Below are 21,235 nucleotides of genomic sequence, written 5' to 3' on the forward strand. Positions count from 1 at the left end.
TCCACCGCAAACGGTTCAAACAAGTAACTTTGAGGATAACCATCCATTTACGAAAGGGAAGAAGGATCCGTAGGCACCGGGGGCCAACACGGCAACTATTCCGCAACATTCATTTAATGGGTAGTGTATTTACTAGTGATACTATGGCGAGGGCAAGACCCGCCCTAGTCCAATCCTGATTGGCTCTCTATGACGTCTTCAACGAAACCAACTTTATGTTTTTGTTCGCAGCAGTTTGATGAGTAACCTGGACATAATAAGAAAATTATTTAAAAACCATTAATATGGCTAATTAGTTTGGAACGAAGTCACTGAAGACAAGATAATACTTTTTTTAAGCGTTCTTTTCAGTAACAAATAATGACGTCATCCTCATGCCAAGCCAATCAGAAACAGATCAGGGTGGTTCCTGGCTTCGCCTTAGTAGAGTGTGCAAATACGCCAGCTTGGCAGCCCCCCCCCCCCCATCGTCGCGTGAAAATGACCCGTTAGCGCCACCTAGTGACGTCACATTGTTGTGCTTAATGAGGGGTTCCATGAATGTGGGATTTTTTTAAATCACAAATTTTAGATCAAACTGCTTCTCCATTGTACGATTAAATCATTCAGTGTTAGCAGCTTTCACGTCAGTTAAGCGCCACATCCACATCAAATATATGTTCTTTATTTCATTCAATAATCTTTTTCTCTGTTTTGAAGCAAAGACGAGTTGAAAACGAATTCAGAAATACCGAAACGAAAATGTACGAACAGTCTTGATATGTCCATTTGAAGAACGAGGAACAGAGCTTCAAACATAATTCGTTTGCGTATAAGTAAAAGAAAAAGAAAAAGAGCTATTGAAAAACATAGATAGACGATGGTATGTGATTAATTCCGGATTGTAGCGTTATCGCACCAAGCGCATCCGTTCTGCATAGATTAAAAAAAAAAGTTTAAAATCGACGCGTTTCGATTCCCACCCGCGCATCTTAAATCTTCGGTCTCACGCTGTCCTCTTCGGACTTTAAACAGCGCTCCCTACAACTTTAAGGAATACATGTGATTTCCTTCCTGCAGGAAATCACATGGAGTCGCTCTTGCGCTCACATGACATGCCACTCTGAACCATGGCAGGAGAGATCAATGAAGGTACAGTGAGAAAACTCCGACGTCTTTCTTCACATCCTGTCATTTTTTTCCAAATTGTTTGTTCTGTTTCACTTTGGTGTCGGAGTCAGTCTTCACACTTCGGATTGCACGTCGACGTGGTTGCGTATTGCTTGGCAAAGCCTCCGACGCGGACTGGATTGTTATTTTTTTTTTGCGTATACGTGAAGATGTTGGGGATTAATCAACTTTTTCTTCAATCGCCAGAAGAGTTCGATCCTGTTCGGATTTACCCCGAATCTGCTTGACTTAAGACGCGTTTCTTTCCTTCTCGCTTTCGGGAAGCTCCAAACGGTTTTAATGAGTTTCTTTTCCCTGCCACGTGAAAACCATTTAGTCGCGCGTCGCAGTATGTCAGCAACACATTAAACCTTAATGTTTAAAATCATCTTATTCAACCTCTCGTTGATTATTTAGCGTTGTCATCACTTTTTTTTGGGTACCTTCGAATTATCTTTCGGGATGAAATCATGTGAGGGGGGGTGTGTGTGACCAGCTCCATTAAAGGTCATGAGGTCAGCTACTGACTGACGTGAAGTAAGTCGTGACGTGATTTCCTAATGAAGGGTTTGGTGGCTGCGATGTTTCTCTTTTAGGTTCGGTTCCTGCCTACTACAGAGAAGTTTACGAAGCCGTCCGCGGTCGGACCGATGACAGAGTCCAGCTCGAAGTCTTCCAGCGGTTGCTTCAAAGGACCGATCTCTCCAAGGAGATTTTAGGCCAGGTGAGGGTCCAGACAATGCTGTGATGTTACAGAGGCAACACCTACTGTAAAATAAAATCACATTTTTTAACATCTCAAATGTAAGCTAATTAAGGATGTCTAATTATGGGGGTGTATATATATATACATATATATTTGTCACCAGCAGGAATTTGAGACCTGCTGTGATCAGGCAGGTGGAAAAGACAGAGGATAAAAAAAAAAGGGTTGCCTTAATGCTGAGATACAGGATAAACCGGATGACGCATCGGTGTCGCGAACTGTTTCTGGTGTAACAGTGTCTGTGGAATGCGTCAAGAATGCGTCAAGAATGCAAACCACAGTTGAATTTTGATGTCGGATTGAAAAGGCGTTAAGCGTTCACACCGTAATGTCTTTGTTCTTCCCAGATTGCGGGGCACGTTGATTCCACGGACGGATTCCTGAGCAAGTTATCGCTCTACAAAGCCCTCGCTTTGGTCGCTTTCGCGCAGCAAGGGAAGCAACCGAGCCCCAAACTGTTGGAGAATTGCATACAAGGTGGGTGGGTGGGTGGGGGGGAGGGGGGTAGGTGTAGCGGTGACAAGAGGGGCAGTAAAGGTTTTGCTTCAAGTGTGTCGAAGGGCGACCTTGGTGTGATTATTGCATCTGCACAGGGCAAACGGCGCTCTTTTATTGGCTCACATGTGCAAGGTTTTATTCCCAGTAGGAGTTCAGTCACACTTTAGCTTTAAGGATTCCATTATTTTTAAAGTAACAGAGGGACATATGTAGGTATAAAAAAAAAATGAAATGTAACATTTTATATTTTCACCCTGCAATGAAAAATGTAGAATTTCTGGTTGAAAGCTGTTTTGTATAATTTATTTTTGTAGAGACTTCTTTAACTATGTTTAAGCGGTGTGTCCAGAAACCCCCTTGCAGTGATTTTTATGGTTTTCATGCAGGCAGCCATTATGCTGCCTTCACTTCAGATCCATTCCTACACATCTGGTTTATTTTCGGCGCTCGCTGTTATTCCAGGTGTGGCCGGGAGGGCAGCTTTCCTGCGTGCCACTTTTTCTTCCATCTGTTCATGAACAGGCTTGGGCCGAGGAGCGTGGCGTTCCTCGCCGCTAGGACATTCATTTCATTTTCTTTTTTAATCACAAACAAAGCAAAGTATTAGCGTTCGGTGCTGGTTGTGCATTCTCCAGAGTTACCCAAGCCTCACCTCGGGGAGCCCAGCGACTTGAGCGCGCTGAGGATGCAGCCGGCTCAGGAGGACGTCCTCGCCGTGTCCCAGACGCTGGACAAACTGCTCGCCCAGGACACGGTGCGCGTGGAGCTCATTCCTGAGAAGAAGGGACTGTTTCTCAAGCACGTGGAGTACCAGGTCACCAGCCAGGCAAGGAATCCGAAATAATCCTCCCTGCCAAAGTGTTTCCATCGTGCCTCCCCCTCCTCTCGATAACTTCTCATTCCTCTCTTTATGTGTGCATTTTTATTTCCTTCTTAATTTCACAATACTGATTTTAAGGCTTTCAACCTTAAAGGCATGCAGCAAAGTTTCACAATTTAGTTTCTTTTGTTCTTTTTTTAAATTTTCTAGCGCTACAAAATCTCGGTTTACCGTCGCTACACCGATTTCGACGTCTTCCATGAGGTTTTGCTGCAGAGGTTTGCCTACAGGGTGGTGCCGGCGCTGCCGCCGAAAAGGATGCTGAAGGGAGGTACGCCGACCCCGTCTGACCTCTTTCAGGTTCCAGCTGCATTTCTTCCATTTGGCATTCGTGAATTCTAAATCCATTTTAACATGCTTCGATAAAGGTGCGTTGTAAATATCTGGGGGGGTGTGTGATTAGAAACCGCTACTCCTGCAGGGTCGCTCGTTTCGCACACACCGCCCTCATTCATCAGTGATATTGCCCGAGAGACACGACGGAACTCGCGATGCGTAAAATGAGCCCGTTTCAGTTCACAACAACGTTTTGTTGCTTTGGAATGATAATGAAATCGACACAGTCCAACAGAGGAGGCCTTGAAAACCCCTTGATTCGACGATGCCTCAATTAGAGAACTTCATCGCGTGTAGGATGCGGAGGAGGCGTCTACTGCTGCTGGTTTTTAAAAAGCGTGGGTTTGGAGGGATATTTAATCTTTAATCTATTGTTTTAAAAAAAATGCAGTAACAAAGATACAGCAGTTTTTTTTAACATATTTTTTTAATTCCAAGCATTCTTGTTCATTGTCAAAACTGTGTACCTACATTACCCAGAATGCAACTTGACCTGCCCAGATTCAAGGCTCCTCATGTGTGGATTTGGCAACAGAAGTTTTGCTTAAAAAAAACAAATTGTCATTTTCATTTCAAATGTTCAACCTCCTGATTTTGACTCGAATTACATGGCTTAAGGCGATTTTATGCAGCCTTAAGCCAAAACGTTGTGGCGCCGTATCTTCTCAGGGTCTTACTTCTTTCCTGCTGAAACAAATCCACACGGTTTGCTTTCCTCTCAGTGCTGACCTCCGTCTCCGAGCGAGATTTCATCGAGGGGCGGAGACGAGCCCTCGGTCGGTTCGTCAACCTGGTGGCGCGGCATCCCTTCTTCTCGGAGGACGAGCTGGTCAAGGCCTTCCTCACATTCAGTGGCTCCGTATGTCGTCAGTTCTGTTACTCGCTGCCTGATGATGACGATGATGATGATGCCTCATCGTTTCAGCTCTCTCACGTTCTCTCATGTTCCCAAACAGGATGTTCAGACGAAGCTGCGCGACTCCTACAAGAAAACGGGCGACGAGTTCATGACCAGCAGAGTCGCTACTCAGGCAAAGGTTAGTCGCGTTCCTACGTTGGAAACCCCCCCCCCCCCTGTGCAATGGCCGCCAGTTAACGGCTACCGTCCGCTGCCCTTTAGGAATATCTCCCGGCCGACGTTCAGGCTCAGTTTTCCACAAGCAGAGAGCTGATCAGGAATATTCACAGCAGCTTCCAGAAGCTTCGGGACCGGGCCGAGAAGATGGCCGTGCGCTCGGCGGACAACGCCACCGACCTCCTCCTGTTCGGCCGAGAGCTCAGGTATCCCATCATCGTGGCTTCTTTCTCTCTCTTTCTTCACGGTTGTCGGCGTAAAACGGCAGCGGCAAAGCGACGTTCTATCCCTTGTTCTGACGACCGCAGTGCGCTGGGCTCGGATGCTTCGTCTCTGCCTCACCTGGCCTCGTCCAAAAACACCTGGGGGACGCTGCGTCAGGCCCTGAAGAGTCTGTCCGTGGAGTTTGCCGTGCTGTCCGACAAAGCCACCGAGCAGGTACAGCCCCCCCCCCCCCCCCCTTTCCTTCATACCCCCCACCACGTCCTCGAACCGGCACCGGGGTGACCGATGCTTTTGCCGGCGTTTTCAGGGCAGACGGGAAGAGGATGATGTCGTGGAAAGGCTGAACCTGTTCCTGGATTTGCTGCAGTCGTACAGAGTGAGTTGCGTTTCTGATTTCCCGTACTTCTGAGCCCCCCCCCCCCCCAAACACACACACACACACACACACACCACACACACACTGTCACGGCAGGTGGTGTTGTGTTTTCACCCCCAACAATGCTCATGTAAAGCAGTTTTCCCATCCGTTCAGTGGGTTTAGAATTTCTCTCATTTTAACAATGCAGCCATTTTCTCTTCTTCCTCATTGGGGGGAGCGTAGCTCTTAGCTGCGGGCGGGTTACCCAACGGTCTCAATGGTGGGCAGATAAAGTGACATTTAGCCCAGCCTCTCCAGCTCGGCTCTGTTTACTTTCATATATATGGTAATTTCACATTTCCCACACCCGACTCTCATCTCATCTCGTCTCATCCTTCGGCTGTCACGCTCTGGTCTGTGTTACCGCTGTGAAGCAAACGGCGAGAGATTCACGTTTGCCGTTCTTCTCCAGGATCTCTGCGAGCGCCACGAGAAGGGCGTGCTCCACGAGCACCAGAGAGCTCTGCACAAGTACGGCGTGATGAAGAGGCAGATGATGAGCGCCGCGGCGCAGCCGAAGGAGCAGGCGTCGGTGGAGCAGCTGGAATCCCGGATCATTCAGGTGGCTTCAACGGCCTCGTTCGTTCCACACTTGTAGGCTGTCGGGACGCCGAGCGGGCATCCGTTGCTCGTACAGACGTGCATTTACGTGTAACTCGAAGCGATCTGCTTTTCTGCAGAGTTTTAAGCATGCTCACATTTGCTAATTAGCCCCAAATAGGACAAAAGCTGCCTTAATTCGGCGTGGAAAGGATTCAAAGCTCCCCAGAATCATAAAATAAACACATTTTATGTCGATCTCCCCAATAGTTATCCAATAAAAAGCTAATGTCACAATAAGGGATCCATCCTCCGCGGAGAATGAATGTCTGTATAAGATTCGGAGGTTGCTGAGGTTTCGGCCAGGCTTTAAACGTTACCTCATTGATAAGGGCATCATCAAATCTAAAGCTCATTAAGCTGTAATATCCTCGGGGCAGCGCTTTATCATGATTTAAATATTACCATCAAACTTTAGCTTTTTATTTTATTATTATTATTCTGCTAATAGCAAGAAAACGCCATTCAAACGATGGAGCTGCGCAACTACTTCTCCCTGCTCTGCCTTCACCAAGAGACGCAGCTTATCTTCATCTACCTTCCCATTACGTCCCACATTCTGGGGGCTTTCGTTAACTCCCAGGTCCAGGGACACCGAGAGGTGAGTCTGCCCGTCAGGAAATTCATTTTTCTGTCATCTACAGGAAGGTCAGATCAGTTTTTAAATTGGCTTCCAGTGAATTAATTTTTAATAGAGGACGTTATCCCTGAAGAATCTCCTCACTTATGCCTTTGCCTATATCGCTACCTTTTAAATAAAGTACCTGGTATGAGTATTTCTTCAACGAGATGCCTCTGGATTCTTTTTTGTGAATTCAAAACACACTGCTGTAATTTGCGGAAATGCTGGTAATGCAAAGTGTTTTTCTTCTATTTTCAGATGGGGGAGGTGTGGAACGAACTCCAGCTAAAGCTCGGGTGTCTATTTGCCGGTAATAACGGAGTGAAGCCCCCCATCTGAGACCTAAAGGACGATTCTGTCCACGAAGATTAAAAACTGGAAGATTCTGTTTTGTGTTCATAAAATATATACAGAAAGCACAACTTTTCCTTCTCCAAAGTTATCGCACTATATACATTCCATTCAATAAGAGGATTTTTCATTTGAACGGATGCTCGACTTCGTGAACTTACTTTCGGGTTTGAGCATCAAAGCATGTAAATGGGAAAGACAGTGGGCTCTAAAAATCTGCCGTTTCAAGCTCTGCTTGATGAATAATTCCCGTTTCCAAATCAAGGGAGGCAAATCCTCTAAATATCATTACGTAAGGGCGCAAGTCAGCATGTCGGACTTGACGGATGAACGTGGATTCGTGCATCCCAACTCATTTGCTGAAGCACTAGTCTGTAACAAAGTTCTAAACACTAAGAGGGAAAAACAGCTGGGGGGGGGGGCGTTTCCATGCAACCCTGCAGAAAGACACCACGAACCCACGGCCCAGACCGAGCAGACGATTGGTTCCTCTAATGCTTCCGTCATGCACAACCATACGTTTTTCTTTTTTAAATGTCTGCACATATGATGGTTTTGCTTCACATATCACGGCAGAGTGACCAACGTCTGACCAGTGCCTTGAACAGAACCCACACTTTGTGAGAGCATATTCTTCGGTTCTATTGCTCAATGTAGAGCGGGAGTTTCTTCCTCTTTAAATTGTCTGCGAAATCTTTATTTTGTGAGCTGTTTAAGACCAAGGGCAGGCATCTGAGATTTATTGACTTAAAACCAGCAGCTAGTGGCTTCATATCAACAGTAATCACAGAAGCTATCAATTTACTGCCAAAGATGTGATATAAAGTTACTTAAACACACAGCCGTGCAATAAATCAAACTGTCACCTTTATCTTTATGCAATAGTTTGAGGTATGATCTATATTTCAGGTGTGATTTAAATGTGGAATATTACGTATCAGGATATTTCCCTGTCGGAGTACTATTGTTTCTACTTCGGCATAAAGACAATGCACTTTCATATTTTTTTACGCACAATTTACCAGGTTTTTTTTTTTTTAAACAAACAAAAAAAAACCTCCAAGGAACATTGAGCCATATATGGGCTCGTGTTTGAGGTGATCTCTCACAATGAAGTGTTGAAATAAATGACATCAGTTCAATTATTTTTTTTATCAAGTGTAACAATGTAAATACAGTAGATGTGACATTTTTTTTGAACAAAAAAAGTATTACAAATAAAGTTTTCTGGCATCACAGATGACACCTGATATCAATGAATATATTGTAAGAACTCATCGCTGAATCGCATTGAATTGTTTACCCTGACAAATAAAATGACAGAATGGATTTCTTTCAGCATATTTCTGATGTTTTTTTTTTTTTGGGGGGGGGGGGGTCAGATGAGCACTTAGAACTTACATTTGAACTTTTCTATTAAATCTTCGAACAACAAACGTTGACCTTTAGCATTCAGGGAGAAAATCCCAACGGCTTCATGGAAGCGCCGTTCCGCTCACAGCTTCCCGACTTCGTCCAGTTTGTGGCTGAGGATCACGTCGTGACCCTGAAACTTGAAGTATCCCACAAATGTCTTCCTGTGGAGCATCAGGGGGAACCACAAGATGTCGTCTACCCACATCTGACTGAAAGGGATTTGGTGAAGAGGAAACCACTGAGGCCTCATTTCTAGAAGCAAAGATGGTGGTTAGAGAAATAAGTAATGTTTAAAACACAAATCCTTGGATCACCTCTGACCCTGCCTCTAAGTATCAGTACCTACATTAGAAGACCTAAAGAGGAAATGTTCTACTCTCAGGCTGTTTCTAACTCCTATTACCTACTTTCTAACTTGAGGCTATGTTGAAAATCAAAAAAAAGCAGGAATTGTCCTTCAGCCTGTTTCCGCCCAGCTCGGTGTGCTGCCATGGAAACGTACCGTCCGATTCTGTCGGTTCTCCGTTATAAGTGTCGGCCCTGAATACGTGGACGTCAAGGAGCTGCGTCTCTCCAACAAATTCAAATTTGATATTCCCGATCTTCTCGAGAGCATCCACCGTGAGGCCGCTCTCCTCCTGGAGTTCTCTAAAAATGAAAAACAAAATTGAATGAATACTTCATAAAAAAACATTTTAGAAATAAATCCCATTTTGGAATTTGGGAGCCAACGTCATTCACAGAAGAGGACGGTAAAATAAGATTGAAATCTCTCACGCCTGACTAATAATCTATGGGATTCTAGTGGAGCCGCTTGGAGAACAGGTTACATTTCAAGATCATCATTCAGATATGGGAAACCAAAAATACACATGTGGATGGGGGGGAGACATGAATTCAAAAAATTCACAAATGGATTTTTAGGAAAGTTAAGAATTTATATGTAGGAAAATCACATTGTTGTTGAATTATTATATACTTCTAGAATCGAGTCTAAAACGCAAGTGCTGTCTCCTTCATTTGACATGAGGCAGATCAGACTAAAGGGCTCGTCCCCTGATGCAACAGCAGATTATCTAACAGAGGAATGAATGACATGTGCACACTCACAGGTTTCTCACCTTATTTCTACAGATACGTGTTTATTCTGGAAACAAATCAGTTTCCCCCATTAATAGATCGTTTTAATTTTATGATAATTCAGGGCTTTGTTGAGACAAATAATTCCAGTAAGTGTTTCTCGAACAACAGGAAGGAGCTCGTGGTTAAATGAAGCCACACGAAGCAGGCGAGTTTCCGTTTACCTCCTTGCAGCCTCTTCGATCGTCTCTCCCTGTTGAACTTTGCCACCAAATCCATTCCACTTCCCGGCCCCGAAGCCTCGCTTCTTCATCCCGAGCAGGATCCTCTCGGGCTGGACCACGAACACCAGGGTCAGCAGCTTGGAGCTCAGCATGTCATTCACAAAAATGAAGCGCTTTACGCTCGTAGGACGCAAAATAAACGCTAAAGCATCCGGAAGTGTTGCGTTTAATGTCTGGGAAGCTTCTCATTCAATGGCTCCCGCGCGTGCAAGCGTCACAGTCACGTGATGCGCCGACGTAAACAAATCTGGTTTGATCGATTTGGAGTCGGACGAGATCGAAGAGTCGTATCGGAATATGTCTGGCCTCACGATCTGAACGTTTGAGACATATGGCACGATTTCAGTCAGAGGTATTCCAAATATGTAGAGGGGCCGTGGATCAGCTGTCAGGTGTCACTTTGAAATGTGTTCGATAAGAAACAACAGCAAGCGACGGTTCCGGGACGCTGAGTTTACGCACGGCTGCTTATTCCTGTCACGCAAAAGAGAGAAAGGAAAAAATGTTGTTCGCGTCATAACGCGAGTGTTATTATTGTTTTGATTATTATTATTTTAACCAATGAGGTGTCAACACGCATGCGCAGTACACACGTGACCCCCCCGGGGTCATAACAATGTGGCGTCTCTTTCTTCAAAGAAGACTTGTGCACTCCTCTTGCTGCGCGATGAAGAAGCTAAAGAGTAAAACTGGCGCCGAGCAGCGCTGGCTGCTGCGGCAGCTCAAAGATCCGTACGTCAAAGCGTCTCACGCCCAAAGCTACCGCTGCAGGAGCGCCTTCAAGCTGCTGGAGATGGACGACAAGTTCCGGCTGCTGCAGCCCGGACACACCGTGGTGGACTGCGGGGCCGCCCCCGGAGCCTGGAGCCAGGTGGCGGTCCAGAGGGTCAACTCGTCCGGGGCAGGTGAGACAGCCGGCCGCGAAATGCTGGAGAGCAACCCGGCAAACCGTTCGCTGATAAACACGTGATTCCAAAAACTAGGAGAAGGTTTTGGGTTCAAGGAATTAGTTGGATCAACTTTGGCAGTGTCCAAAAGTGCGCAGCAACAGTTGCTTTAAGGACTTTGGCTTCAAATATGGCACTAGTAGTATTGGAAGTTATTGGAAGTAATATTAATGTGAAACATTTTGCAGCGCTTCATCTGTGCGTGTTGCATATTTCTCAGCCCATCAAAACAAATTAATTTATTTGGTTATGGAGGGACGTGAGAAACTATTGGATGGAAAGACATTCAGTTGCATTATCGGTCTTTATCCCAAAAGGGAAGTTTGTGCTCTAATTAGAGTGTGTTCTGTTCTCATTTGTGTGTTAAACCTGCGGGTCTATGGGGGGGGGGGGGGTTACGCGACCACGCGACCACGCTGCTGTGACACATCTGGTGTGATGGAAGGAACGCGCCCACGTTCTGATGTCTCCTTTGCCTCCTAGATCCAGACTCGCCACGCGGCACCGTCGTTGGCATCGATCTGCTGAACATACCGCGTTTGGATGGCACCCACTTCCTGTGCAGCCGCGATGTCACCGACCCCGCCACGCACGCCGAGCTGCTGGAGCTGCTCCCCGACAGGCGGGCTCACGCCATCCTGAGCGACATGGCGCCCAACGCCAGCGGCTTCCGAGACATGGACCACGAGAGGCTCGTCACATTGTGCCTGTCTTTGTTAAAGTTGGCCGACGAGGTTCTGCGGCCGGGGGGCGATCTGCTCTGTAAGTACTGGGACGGGATCCTGGCTCGTAAGCTCCAGGAGGAACTCTCCAAGGCGTTCGACAATGTTCGGATTATCAAGCCAAATGCCAGCAGAAAGGATTCGGCCGAGCTCTATTTCCTGGCGAGAACGTACAGAAAGGCAATAAAGCGATAAAGATTATCTTTTTGATTTTTGTCCTAAAAATAAACATTTTGTGAAATTGTGACGCTTTCTTGGGTGTTTTTTTTTGGTGTGAACTGGAGTCAGAGGCAGGCTGAACAACCTGGATCAAAAGGTGGCACTGTTGAGGCGTAGAGTCGAGGCTCGCTTGCTGGTGCTGATTCTCATTCCTTTAAACCTCCCACAGGAGCGCCGGTGAATCCGGCATACGGAAACCGATGCAGGAACCGATGCAGGAATCGTGGCGATATTCCTTACTGATCAGTTTCTTGCGTGTCCTGCAGAATTTATTCTGAACTGCGTTTTGCCCGGCACTGCCCATGCTGATAATCAGCCACGTAGAATCATGTTTTCATTTTCTCATTTTTTTAGAGCTTTATGAAAGGGAAAAAACCTGAAAGACACAATAGTCACATGAAGCATTTAGTAACATGAAGTGGGATGAAAAGGAAGCTTGGAAGTGCTTCTGGGAAGTCATTTATTTAAAGAGTCTCGACGTGCTAAACGCGGAGTGGAATCTACTTCTACTTTGTTTGCGTTTCCTTGGAGTGATCGGATTCTGGCTGGAGTAAGGATTTGCAAGGTCAAGCAGCTTCAAAGAAAAAGACAGCAACTCATTTGATGTCCACGCAATCAATACAGCCCCTGCTAATTAGCTTGAACAGAGACATTATGGGAGCACCGTCCCCCTGAACAAATATTTTAATTAGATTTAATCATGTCTTGCGGCCATTTTGACACTAATATCAATCAAAACATGTGCAACTCTTGGGCTATGTAGCTTTCTGGTAGTGGGATTGTTGCAGTTTGCAGCATGAGCATTGTTGAAATCCATTTATTCCTGCGTCGATGCTTATAAATCTGGTCACTGCAATACTGTGATAGTATGTGCATTTATTGCAGCAAAGGAAGAGATGGCTGAAACGAATAAATGACGTCAAATCGCCGGGCTATTCAGCCTGTCCATCTCGGGAGTGATGAGTAATACGATGTGAGCGCAACACTCGCGCCTCTCTGGGTAAAATGAACTGCTTGAAGGGCTATTGACCTCTAAAGATGATTGTTTGGAATGAATGGGAGCTGCCATTCCCGTCGGCGGAACTGATATGGGAGGATGCGAACAGACGAAAAATTGCATTTCTCATTAATTCAGTCCGTTGGTTTCTTTTTTTTTTCAGATTGAAATTATTCTAAAATTAGTGCAGAGTTTATGTAAATTCCGCCGTGGCCGAGGACTGGGGCTCGGGATGAATTATAATTTACTCACAGGTTAATTCACTCCTCTGCAAATCATAAGTAGTGATGAGATGAGATCTGTTAGAGGACTGAATCGGGAATTTCAAAAACTAATCTGCTAATGTCAAAGTGATCCAGAATCCAGAATCTCTTCTGGTTCGTCTGTTCCTGGTAATATTCCCAACATTTACCGAAAATGTCATCAAGGTCCGTCTAACGTTTTTAGTTATGTTGCTAACAGACAGACAGACAGACACGCCGGCAAGATCATTGTTTGGAGTTTAACGTCCTGCCTGTGAGGACATTAACATCCTAAAAGTCATTAAGGCTACGTTAAGGTACGATCCACCCGCCCAGTGGGATTGTGGGTAATCGAGGTCCAAGTGGTTTGTTTATCCACCCAGACATTTGTGCGGGTGGATTTGCCTGGGGATGGATGTCGTGGTTGGATTAAGAAAGGTTGGTGTGGACCACCACCAATGTTTAGCGTGGGGGGGGGCAGTAAGCAGGACCGTTGCCCTCCGGGTTCTTCCTCCCACAGTCCAAGAACATGCAGTAGACCAGTGAGAGTGAGTGGCCGCTCGTCTTTCTAAGTGTTGACCCTGTGCTGAACTGGCGACACGCCTCTCGCCTCCTGCCCATCCTCCCCCCGGGATTGCCCCAGCCCACCGATGACCCTGCACAGGATCGAAGGCTAAAGAGAATGGATGGGCGGCTTCCGTCACTCCTCCTGGAAACTATCTGCACGCTTTGTCTGTAAGGATTGTCTGTGCTGTTTGTCCTGAGGTTGGAGGTGACCACAGTGGACCGGACCGAAGCGCTGGCTCGCCGGTGTTCAGCCAGGTTTCTCTGCTCATGTTGGAATGTTTTATGAAACCTTTCTTCTTTCCACTGCACCCTTTTAGGATTATCATGCCGTATTGAAGTCTGCCAAAAAAAAAAAAAACGCCTCCAGGTATTTTTTTTGTTTTTGTCTCCCTTTGCATGATCGCACAAATAGATTCGTCTGAGAATAATAGAGCAAAGTCCTCATGATCTTTGCTTTTTTTTTATTTTTTGGAGATTATAGCAGTCCTGCAGAAAAATGTCAGGAGCAATACCGCCAACGCGGTGAAGGATGGTTGTGGGCGGAGGGTTTAGAAGAGAAGTGGAAAAATCAAAGCACATGCTATGAGGCTCAAACAAAGCGCAGCTTGCACCTCATGCATCCCCATGCCAGCCGGGCCTGACATTTACTGGAGAGCAGCCCATCGAAAATCACATGCAGGTCAGTAGAAGCGAATGGCTTCATGTGAACATTGCTGCAACAGGTAAGGGATCACACCTTTAAGCAAAGAAAACTTTCTGTAAGTTGTTTCTTTTTTTGTGCAGTTTATGTTTCCACTGAGGAAGCAACCAGCCAGTGCTCTCATTGCTCTGATTTCAATACACGCGAAGCAACATCTAAGCTGATGAAACATGCAGCCTGACAGTGGCGGCTCCCTTTAAACCCTCTGAGCTCATGCATAATCATCTCCATCATCATTGTCAGCTATCCTTTGAAGACCAGTAAGACCACTTATCAGTCTTTGTAAACATTGCAGGCTCAATGGTTAGATCTTAATAACGTCTTCCAATGAATAATAAAACCGATGTTAATCAGTGGATTTGATTTTCTCCCACGCGCTACACCCCCCCCCTCCTCTCCCTTTCCTTCCACAGGCATGGGTGCGTTTCTTACATGCGTCGACCCACATGTCTCCCCTCTGCCGAGATATGGATCGGCCGACATCTTTTTCCATCCCTTTTCGGTTTCAAACTCCAAAATCATCATCGTGGTAAAACTTCAACCTGTGAAGGGCTGTCATTTTCGACTTGCTGTAAAGATTGTTATTATCTTAATGGATCATGTTTGGTGAATGTGTTTTATTCAGCTGTAAAATGACACAAATGACACCGTTGACATCTCCGAACGCTCTGGGTCAGGGTTCTCGCCCATACAAAGACGACTTGTCTCGCGATGAATCGTTATTTAAGAGGAGCCGACACTTGAACCGCGGCCGATCAAAATGAGACGTGGTGCAGAAATATGGAAAGTTTTAATTGGATTTTTTTGGGGGGTTTTGTTTTCCATTTAATTGGCTTGTCACGGGACAGGTGGGGGGGGGGGGGGGGGGGTGGTGGTTTGGGAACGGCGAGGCCGATCTGCTTGCTGGTGGATCGAAAAACAAGAAAACTCAAGTGGGAATGAAGACAGACGACAGATGGTGCAAGGGCTAATTGTGTGACATCTCGCTCCATGTATCTGCTTACATATCAGACTGAAGAGCTTACATCATCTTCACTCCACCCCCCCACCCCCCCAAAAAAGATTAACTGGTTGATTTGCCCAAATCTGTATTAGATAAACCATTTTTATTTACTCACAAATGCAACGAATCTTGTTCTCATTTAACAGTTTAGGCAAGCAGGAGCGGAAGCAGGGAAGCCGTTTGCTCTTTCGGAGCTCATTAATCTTCCTAAAGATGCTGAAGGCGTGACTCGACGTGGTTGCACACGGCTGGGGGTCATGTCAGCGCTGTATGGAGAGTCAAGTGGTCGTACAACCGGAGGCGCCGTGTCGGGTTCTTGTTTTTCTCAAGCATAATGGGAGACTGATCGGATGAGCTGTCTGCATGTTACCAACACACTGCTGCTCGTTACGGTTGACTTGTCTCATTCCTGGAAGGCGCCGAGCTTCACCTAGGAAGGAGTCGTCATTTTACCGGCGGGATGGGAAGAAAACACTTTTGGCAAAGCGCCTCATCCTCTCAGACCGAGGAGCGGCGGGAGGCTGATGAATGTGGAGGGGAGGGGGGGGGCACCTCCTCATTGCTATTCAAGAGGGTGGAATCTTTCCCCTTCCTGTTTCAGACTTTCTTCGTAGATTCAAGCTGTGATTTTAAATATTCATACGATTCGCAAAAGGCCACGCGTGTTAAGCTGGAGAACGTCGCACCGTCGAGACAACGATCGGTTTACTGTCGACATGCGATAATCTCCCCAAACAGACAACGTGCTACTCGAATCACGAAAACACAGAGGCGTTCAAATTAGTTGCTTTGAAGGAAATATTCAAACGCGTCAATGTGAAAATGATGAAAATGAGAACCGAGGAGAAGGAATCCGGTAAACGATGGATGCACGCTGCCGGCAGAGGCGAGATGGGTTTCTGGTCCAGATGTGGGGCGGCCTGATGAGACAACGGGCAGCACCTGAGCCCCATTAGCTCTCCAGATCTGCTGCCATCATTCTGTACATTCCCAACGTGTCTCCAACGCTTCACCATATGGTGCTTTCACTTTTTTTTTTTTTGTCCTGCATGGGTTCCATTTAATGGAAATAGTCTTTCACCGTTGTCCTCGCCTCTTCATTTCCTCTTCCTGTTGCAGGAGAGCCTCGGCAGGAGGCACCCATTCCGAACAACTTCTCCTCCTTTGTGACGGAACCGACTTTCCCCTGCGGGAAGCTCAGCCTCTTTGTTTCCAATTTTATCGCTCTGATTTAGTTTCACAATTGCTCTGTCATCCAGTTGCCTCCGTTTCCTGCCATGACCTTTTAGGTTTTGGAAAATAAAAGGCAAGAAGAGAGAAAGCGCGAAGCTCCAACGAAAAGAAACCGGCTCTTTGGTATTCCGCTCTTGTTTCTCCTTTCTCCAGCGCCTCATTGCGGGTTTCCCGGGCTTAGTCAAAGTTGCTGGGATGGCAGGGCAGAAAGTAGCAGGAATTAGGAGTTTACACTCATGGGAACTGAATATCGTAATCTGTTGAGAATATAAATGCGTGACTCTGGCATCATATAACTCCAGATTGGTAAAAATAATTGAATTGAACTGGATTCTATTAATTTCATTAACTTAACATTGGACGACCCAGAAGTCCCCATGCAATTAAACACGAGATACTCGTACGAGTTCATATTGCTGTGGTGGATTTTCCCTCTCAACCAGCACCAGCTGCTCTGAGTTTACTTCCCTAATGGACTTGCCGCCATGCCGAAATCAAAGGTCTGTGCAAATGAGCGACACCATTTACTCGGGCAGTATGCATTTATACATTGAGTTTCACATATAGGGAGAACCCCCCCGTCGGTATGGAACATTAGTAGCGGCCTCATTACATGACAAAATTCTCCAGTTATGTACTCGCCTTGAGTTCTTTTTGTCTTGCAGGACAGAAACTTGGCAATACTTAAAATTCATCCTATGGGACATAAGTGCAGCGCGAGATAATGGCTCTCCAGCGCCGTGCTCTGAACACAGACGAGAGTTTCTCCTCTCTTGTAGATAGAAACTTTATTTATCCCAAGGGAAATTCCAGGTCTATTTTATAGATATATATCATTATAACTCAAATAAAGAAAATGCCCCATAATGCTGAGCTGCTTGGGAATCAGCCACGACTGGTACTTCCTCTTTGCTGAGCCAATTGTGTATTGATCAGTATTGATGTACTTCAATGCTGAGCCAACCTACAGTACAGTACAGCACAGGACAGTACAGTACAGTACAGCACAGTACAGTACAGCACAGTACAGTACAGCACAGTACAGTACAGCACAGTACAGGACCCGCATGCCTACATTATAGTGGTCTGGCTCTGAGCCAGAAACATAAACCAACCTACTGTTTATTCATGCATTGCACATTTTTATGACATCTATTTAAAACAAATCTATTTTTGAGTCTTGCTTCATCTTAAGAAGATTACTAAACCCAATTACATATTTTAAGAATCTTAATTTGTTTGTGCAGTTTCTTCCTCCACGCAACATTTCAACATTTAATGGTATTACACCGGTTCTCTCCCAGCCCCCCCGTTTGAAGCCCCCCTCACCGACCACTTCCACATATAGAAGCCAGATCATTTAAAGTATATGAAACTAAATCTAATGGATCCTGATACTGAAGAATCACCATTGTCAAGGGAGCCGTAATGAAAGGATCTTTCATCACCACAATCCTCCTTTCCTTTTTCTTCAAGATAAAATGGAACCCAAGTTCGTACCAGTGAAGCCTCTGGCCTACCGGTACATTATATTCTACCCATGTGACTCATTTATTAGCATTAATTATAAATTAGTGTTTGTGGCACCATTTAATAAATAGTTGTATTTTTGGCCATCAGTGTATGATGTCTATTTAGCTTTTTTAAAGCAGAACAATTGTTTTGTAATATTTCCCAAGACACTCTGAAGAAATGGATTTTTTAAAAGCATTGGTTCACTCAGTCAATAAAAGCAGACGATCCCTATCAGCCGCGCAGAGCATCCCCCCCCCCAGGAAGACGTTTGTTTGCGTGAGGAGAGGCGGCGCCAAGCCCAACGCCTTCTCCCCAGTTAGATAAACTCTTTAATAATCGAATGCATTGTGACCAGAAATGATTCTCGCCACTTTGGCGATGACGCCGGTTTAATAGAAAGGTCTTATCTTCTGTGGGAAATCATCTCAGCCTGGCTCGAGACACGGCAAACAACAACGGCCGCACTCCGAGACTGAATTTCCTGATCTTTCATTTGGCCGGTCTGTGCCGAGGAGCTGAAGGCTCAGTCTGAACTAAAAGGTTTATTAAGAGAGCTTTGATTTGATATTCATATGATGCATGCAAAGCATAAGAACACATTAATAATAATAATAATAATAATAATCAACTGTGATTTCTCTGTCCAGCTCCTCAGCTGCAGATTCACGATGCAACACGTAGAACTTCTAACAAACACTTTTTGGCCTCCGGAGGAAACTTGGCTCCAAACATGGAATGGCGGTGTCGGTCTCTTCGTGGCTGGGTTGGGCTCATCGCTGTCACATCTGAAGAAGTGTAACGTTTACCTGTGTTAGCAGCCGTCATAAAGCTACGCTTCTTTAATGCTGAGCTTCATTTAAAGGCATCGTGTCTTTAAATGGAATAAAGTGAATAACAATGCAGAGTACAATGCAGAGTACACTTGCTTTGACGCTGTGAAAGTGTGAAGGAGTGAAAACAAAAATTTCTGCTGTTAGTTTTTCTCTTCTGATCCTGTGTTTACCTTGTTTTTTGCATCGTGGGCGTGGCTAAGGGAGAACACCTTGAGACACACCTGCCATTCATTCCAGCTCATCACTGGCCTGCTATTTAGACCCTGCCTTGTAGCTTCTGTGCCACCAGCTGGTCGCTGATAAAAAAGAAATCACTGATGAGTGCTGTTTATCTAGCTAGACAAAAGAAAAAGGGCAAATGGGTAAAGCACAGCAGCCATCCCTGCTCGGCTCTCCTGCTGCTCATAAGGCTGCACCCATCTATCACGTAACTGTAACTGGCAATCAGCGTCAACGCTGCTGCTCAGCGTCCCCCCGTGAGATTTGCAGCTCTGTCGCTTCCGCTATGAGCTAAGAGAGAGCTGACAACGAACTGGGCTCAGTCTGGAAGTCGTTCTTTTAAAGGATCGAGCTCGTCACAGCAGCCCACTTCAGATTCCAAAATAATTTTTTTGTGTATGGTTCTAATTGAGACCAGTGACTGTTGACATTTTATGGCAGTCATAAAGAATTGACCGGGTAAATCTGGAATCAACATGGTGATGCAATAAATGATTACGTTGCCGAGGCTAAAATTCTGACTCCAGATCACGCGACTGTTTAACCAACAAGAAGGGTCATCGATTGAGTTTGGGACCCACGACAGTAGATTGCAATGGCGTGAGTTAATCAGAGGACATTAGGATATTATCCCAGTTCAACAAAATACAGCGTAGGTGTCAGCGAGGATGAAGGGAAAGGTCTACGAGACAGTGGTGAGGCCAGCCGTGATGGACGGCTTAGAAACAGTGGCTCTGAGGAAAAGACGGGAGGCGGAGCTAGAAGTCGGAGAGATGAAGATGCTGAGGTTCTCCTCAATTTGATGTTTGATATATAACATGGATCAATCGGTGCTGTAATATATATTGTAAAAGAGTGTTTTATGATCCAATAAAGAAATGACAGCAGCACTTTTTTTTTCCTGTGCAAATTTCACTCCTGTGCACCTGAAGAACGGATCTGTGGACGGCGATGCTCCATCCGTCTTATTGTCTGTTTAAGGAATGGCTTCAGCTCTGTCCTTTTCATTAGATGCGACCAGCTGGGGGGGGCAAAGGAAGCCAGAATCCTCCGGGACCCACAACCTCAATTTAACATCGCTGAGAACTCTCCTAAAGCCCCTTTCAATCCTCCTTTCAGAGTGCGAAGAAACTGTTTCCGAGCAGCAGCCGGGCTTTCTGCGTGTTGATGAAACGCTGCAGCCTGGGCCGCTGATAAACGCAACGGCACGGTTTGCCTGATTAATCTGAAGCTGTATTACTCAAGAGCGAAAGCTTATATCGCTCGCAGTGATGGTGACAACACAATTGCTCCTCTGCTGCGTGTTGAAACGGGGCCCTTCAGTCAATAATGCCACATTTGTTCTCCATTTACTGTCTGGAAAATAAACAATAAACAGCAGCGACTTCCTGATGAGAGGCAGAACGAAAGCAAAATGGTGAAAACGGTCTGTGCCGATGACCTCGTTGATCTGGTACAGGTACAGGTCGTCTACATGGCTGGCTTGATCACCAATTATACACCGTAAACAGCAGCCTTTAATAAGGAAGGCCACCCGAACATTTTCAAGTCATTTGAATAATGAACACTAATTACTTTAACAGCTTTAAAGTGCTTTTGGAAATTCTGCCATTGACTGAAATTTCGAGGTTAAGGTTACTCAATGATTTGTTTGAGGACAAATTACCATAATGTTTGAATATTTAAATAGTGAACCAGTCAAGGAAGTCTGCATTTATTCAAGTGATATACATCAAAAGAAGGAGGAAACCAACTGGGAAGCAATGTCTTTTGTGTTTTAGCTCTTCCAAAGAGGTTGTGTTTTCTCCCGCCTCCGTTTGTTCATTTGTTTACGAAAGATCATACACAAAAAAAAACGACGCTGGGCTGATTCCCACAAAACGAAAGGAACACGTTCAGCTTTTGGTGCTGATCTGGATAAAAGGCTGCACCCAGATCACATAATAGGGTGTTTTCCATTATTCTCATCTCCAATCCAACGTTGGAATCGTGCGTCCTCGGCGGAGGCACAGTCTGTGCTCTGCTGAGTGTCATTCTAAAATAATTCTGTGAACATACCAAAAAAACCAAACCCAAAACCAAACTGATTCTGTTGGCGAATATGCAACGAAGATTAGCATTGGCTCATGTGTTTTGTTACATAAATCAATGAGACAATGAGGAAGGTTTGAGCATCAGATTAAAGCATTTTAGTCTTAGGCTTTTAGCCGCATAACTCAAACAGGTACAGACAGATCTTGATTACATTTTCAAGAAACGTTGTGAATGTTACCAGGAACAGGTGATTACATTTTGGTGATGATCCAGAAGAGATCACTTTGAATTTGTCTTTGTTAAC

General features: G+C 45.4%; 3 protein-coding genes across 3 annotated transcripts; 2 read left to right on the forward strand and 1 right to left on the reverse strand.

The window, feature by feature from the left end:
* The first annotated feature begins 1,094 nt into the window (after positions 1-1,094).
* Positions 1,095-6,908, forward strand: snx8a (sorting nexin 8a). The gene is made up of 13 exons (XM_068750134.1): positions 1,095-1,131; positions 1,746-1,873; positions 2,263-2,392; positions 3,049-3,239; positions 3,444-3,564; positions 4,352-4,488; positions 4,586-4,666; positions 4,750-4,910; positions 5,013-5,142; positions 5,237-5,305; positions 5,760-5,909; positions 6,399-6,548; positions 6,828-6,908. Exons 1-13 carry the CDS (start codon positions 1,110-1,112, stop codon positions 6,906-6,908), a joined length of 1,551 nt encoding a protein of 516 aa, XP_068606235.1. The 5' UTR covers positions 1,095-1,109.
* Positions 6,909-8,415: 1,507 nt separating this feature from the next.
* nudt1 (nudix (nucleoside diphosphate linked moiety X)-type motif 1) lies at positions 8,416-9,792 on the reverse strand. Its single transcript, XM_068750325.1, has 3 exons — positions 9,641-9,792; positions 8,839-8,984; positions 8,416-8,588 (listed from the first exon to the last, which is right to left on the reverse strand). Exons 1-3 carry the CDS (start codon positions 9,790-9,792, stop codon positions 8,416-8,418), a joined length of 471 nt encoding a protein of 156 aa, XP_068606426.1.
* Positions 9,793-10,316: 524 nt separating this feature from the next.
* On the forward strand, positions 10,317-11,564 carry mrm2 (mitochondrial rRNA methyltransferase 2). Its single transcript, XM_068750344.1, has 2 exons — positions 10,317-10,605; positions 11,131-11,564. The coding sequence occupies exons 1-2, from the start codon at positions 10,317-10,319 to the stop codon at positions 11,562-11,564; spliced, it is 723 nt and encodes a 240-aa protein (XP_068606445.1).
* Positions 11,565-21,235: the final 9,671 nt, after the last annotated feature.

Source organism: Brachionichthys hirsutus, chromosome 16, assembly GCF_040956055.1.
Source record: "Brachionichthys hirsutus isolate HB-005 chromosome 16, CSIRO-AGI_Bhir_v1, whole genome shotgun sequence".
NCBI lineage: Eukaryota > Metazoa > Chordata > Actinopteri > Lophiiformes > Brachionichthyidae > Brachionichthys > Brachionichthys hirsutus.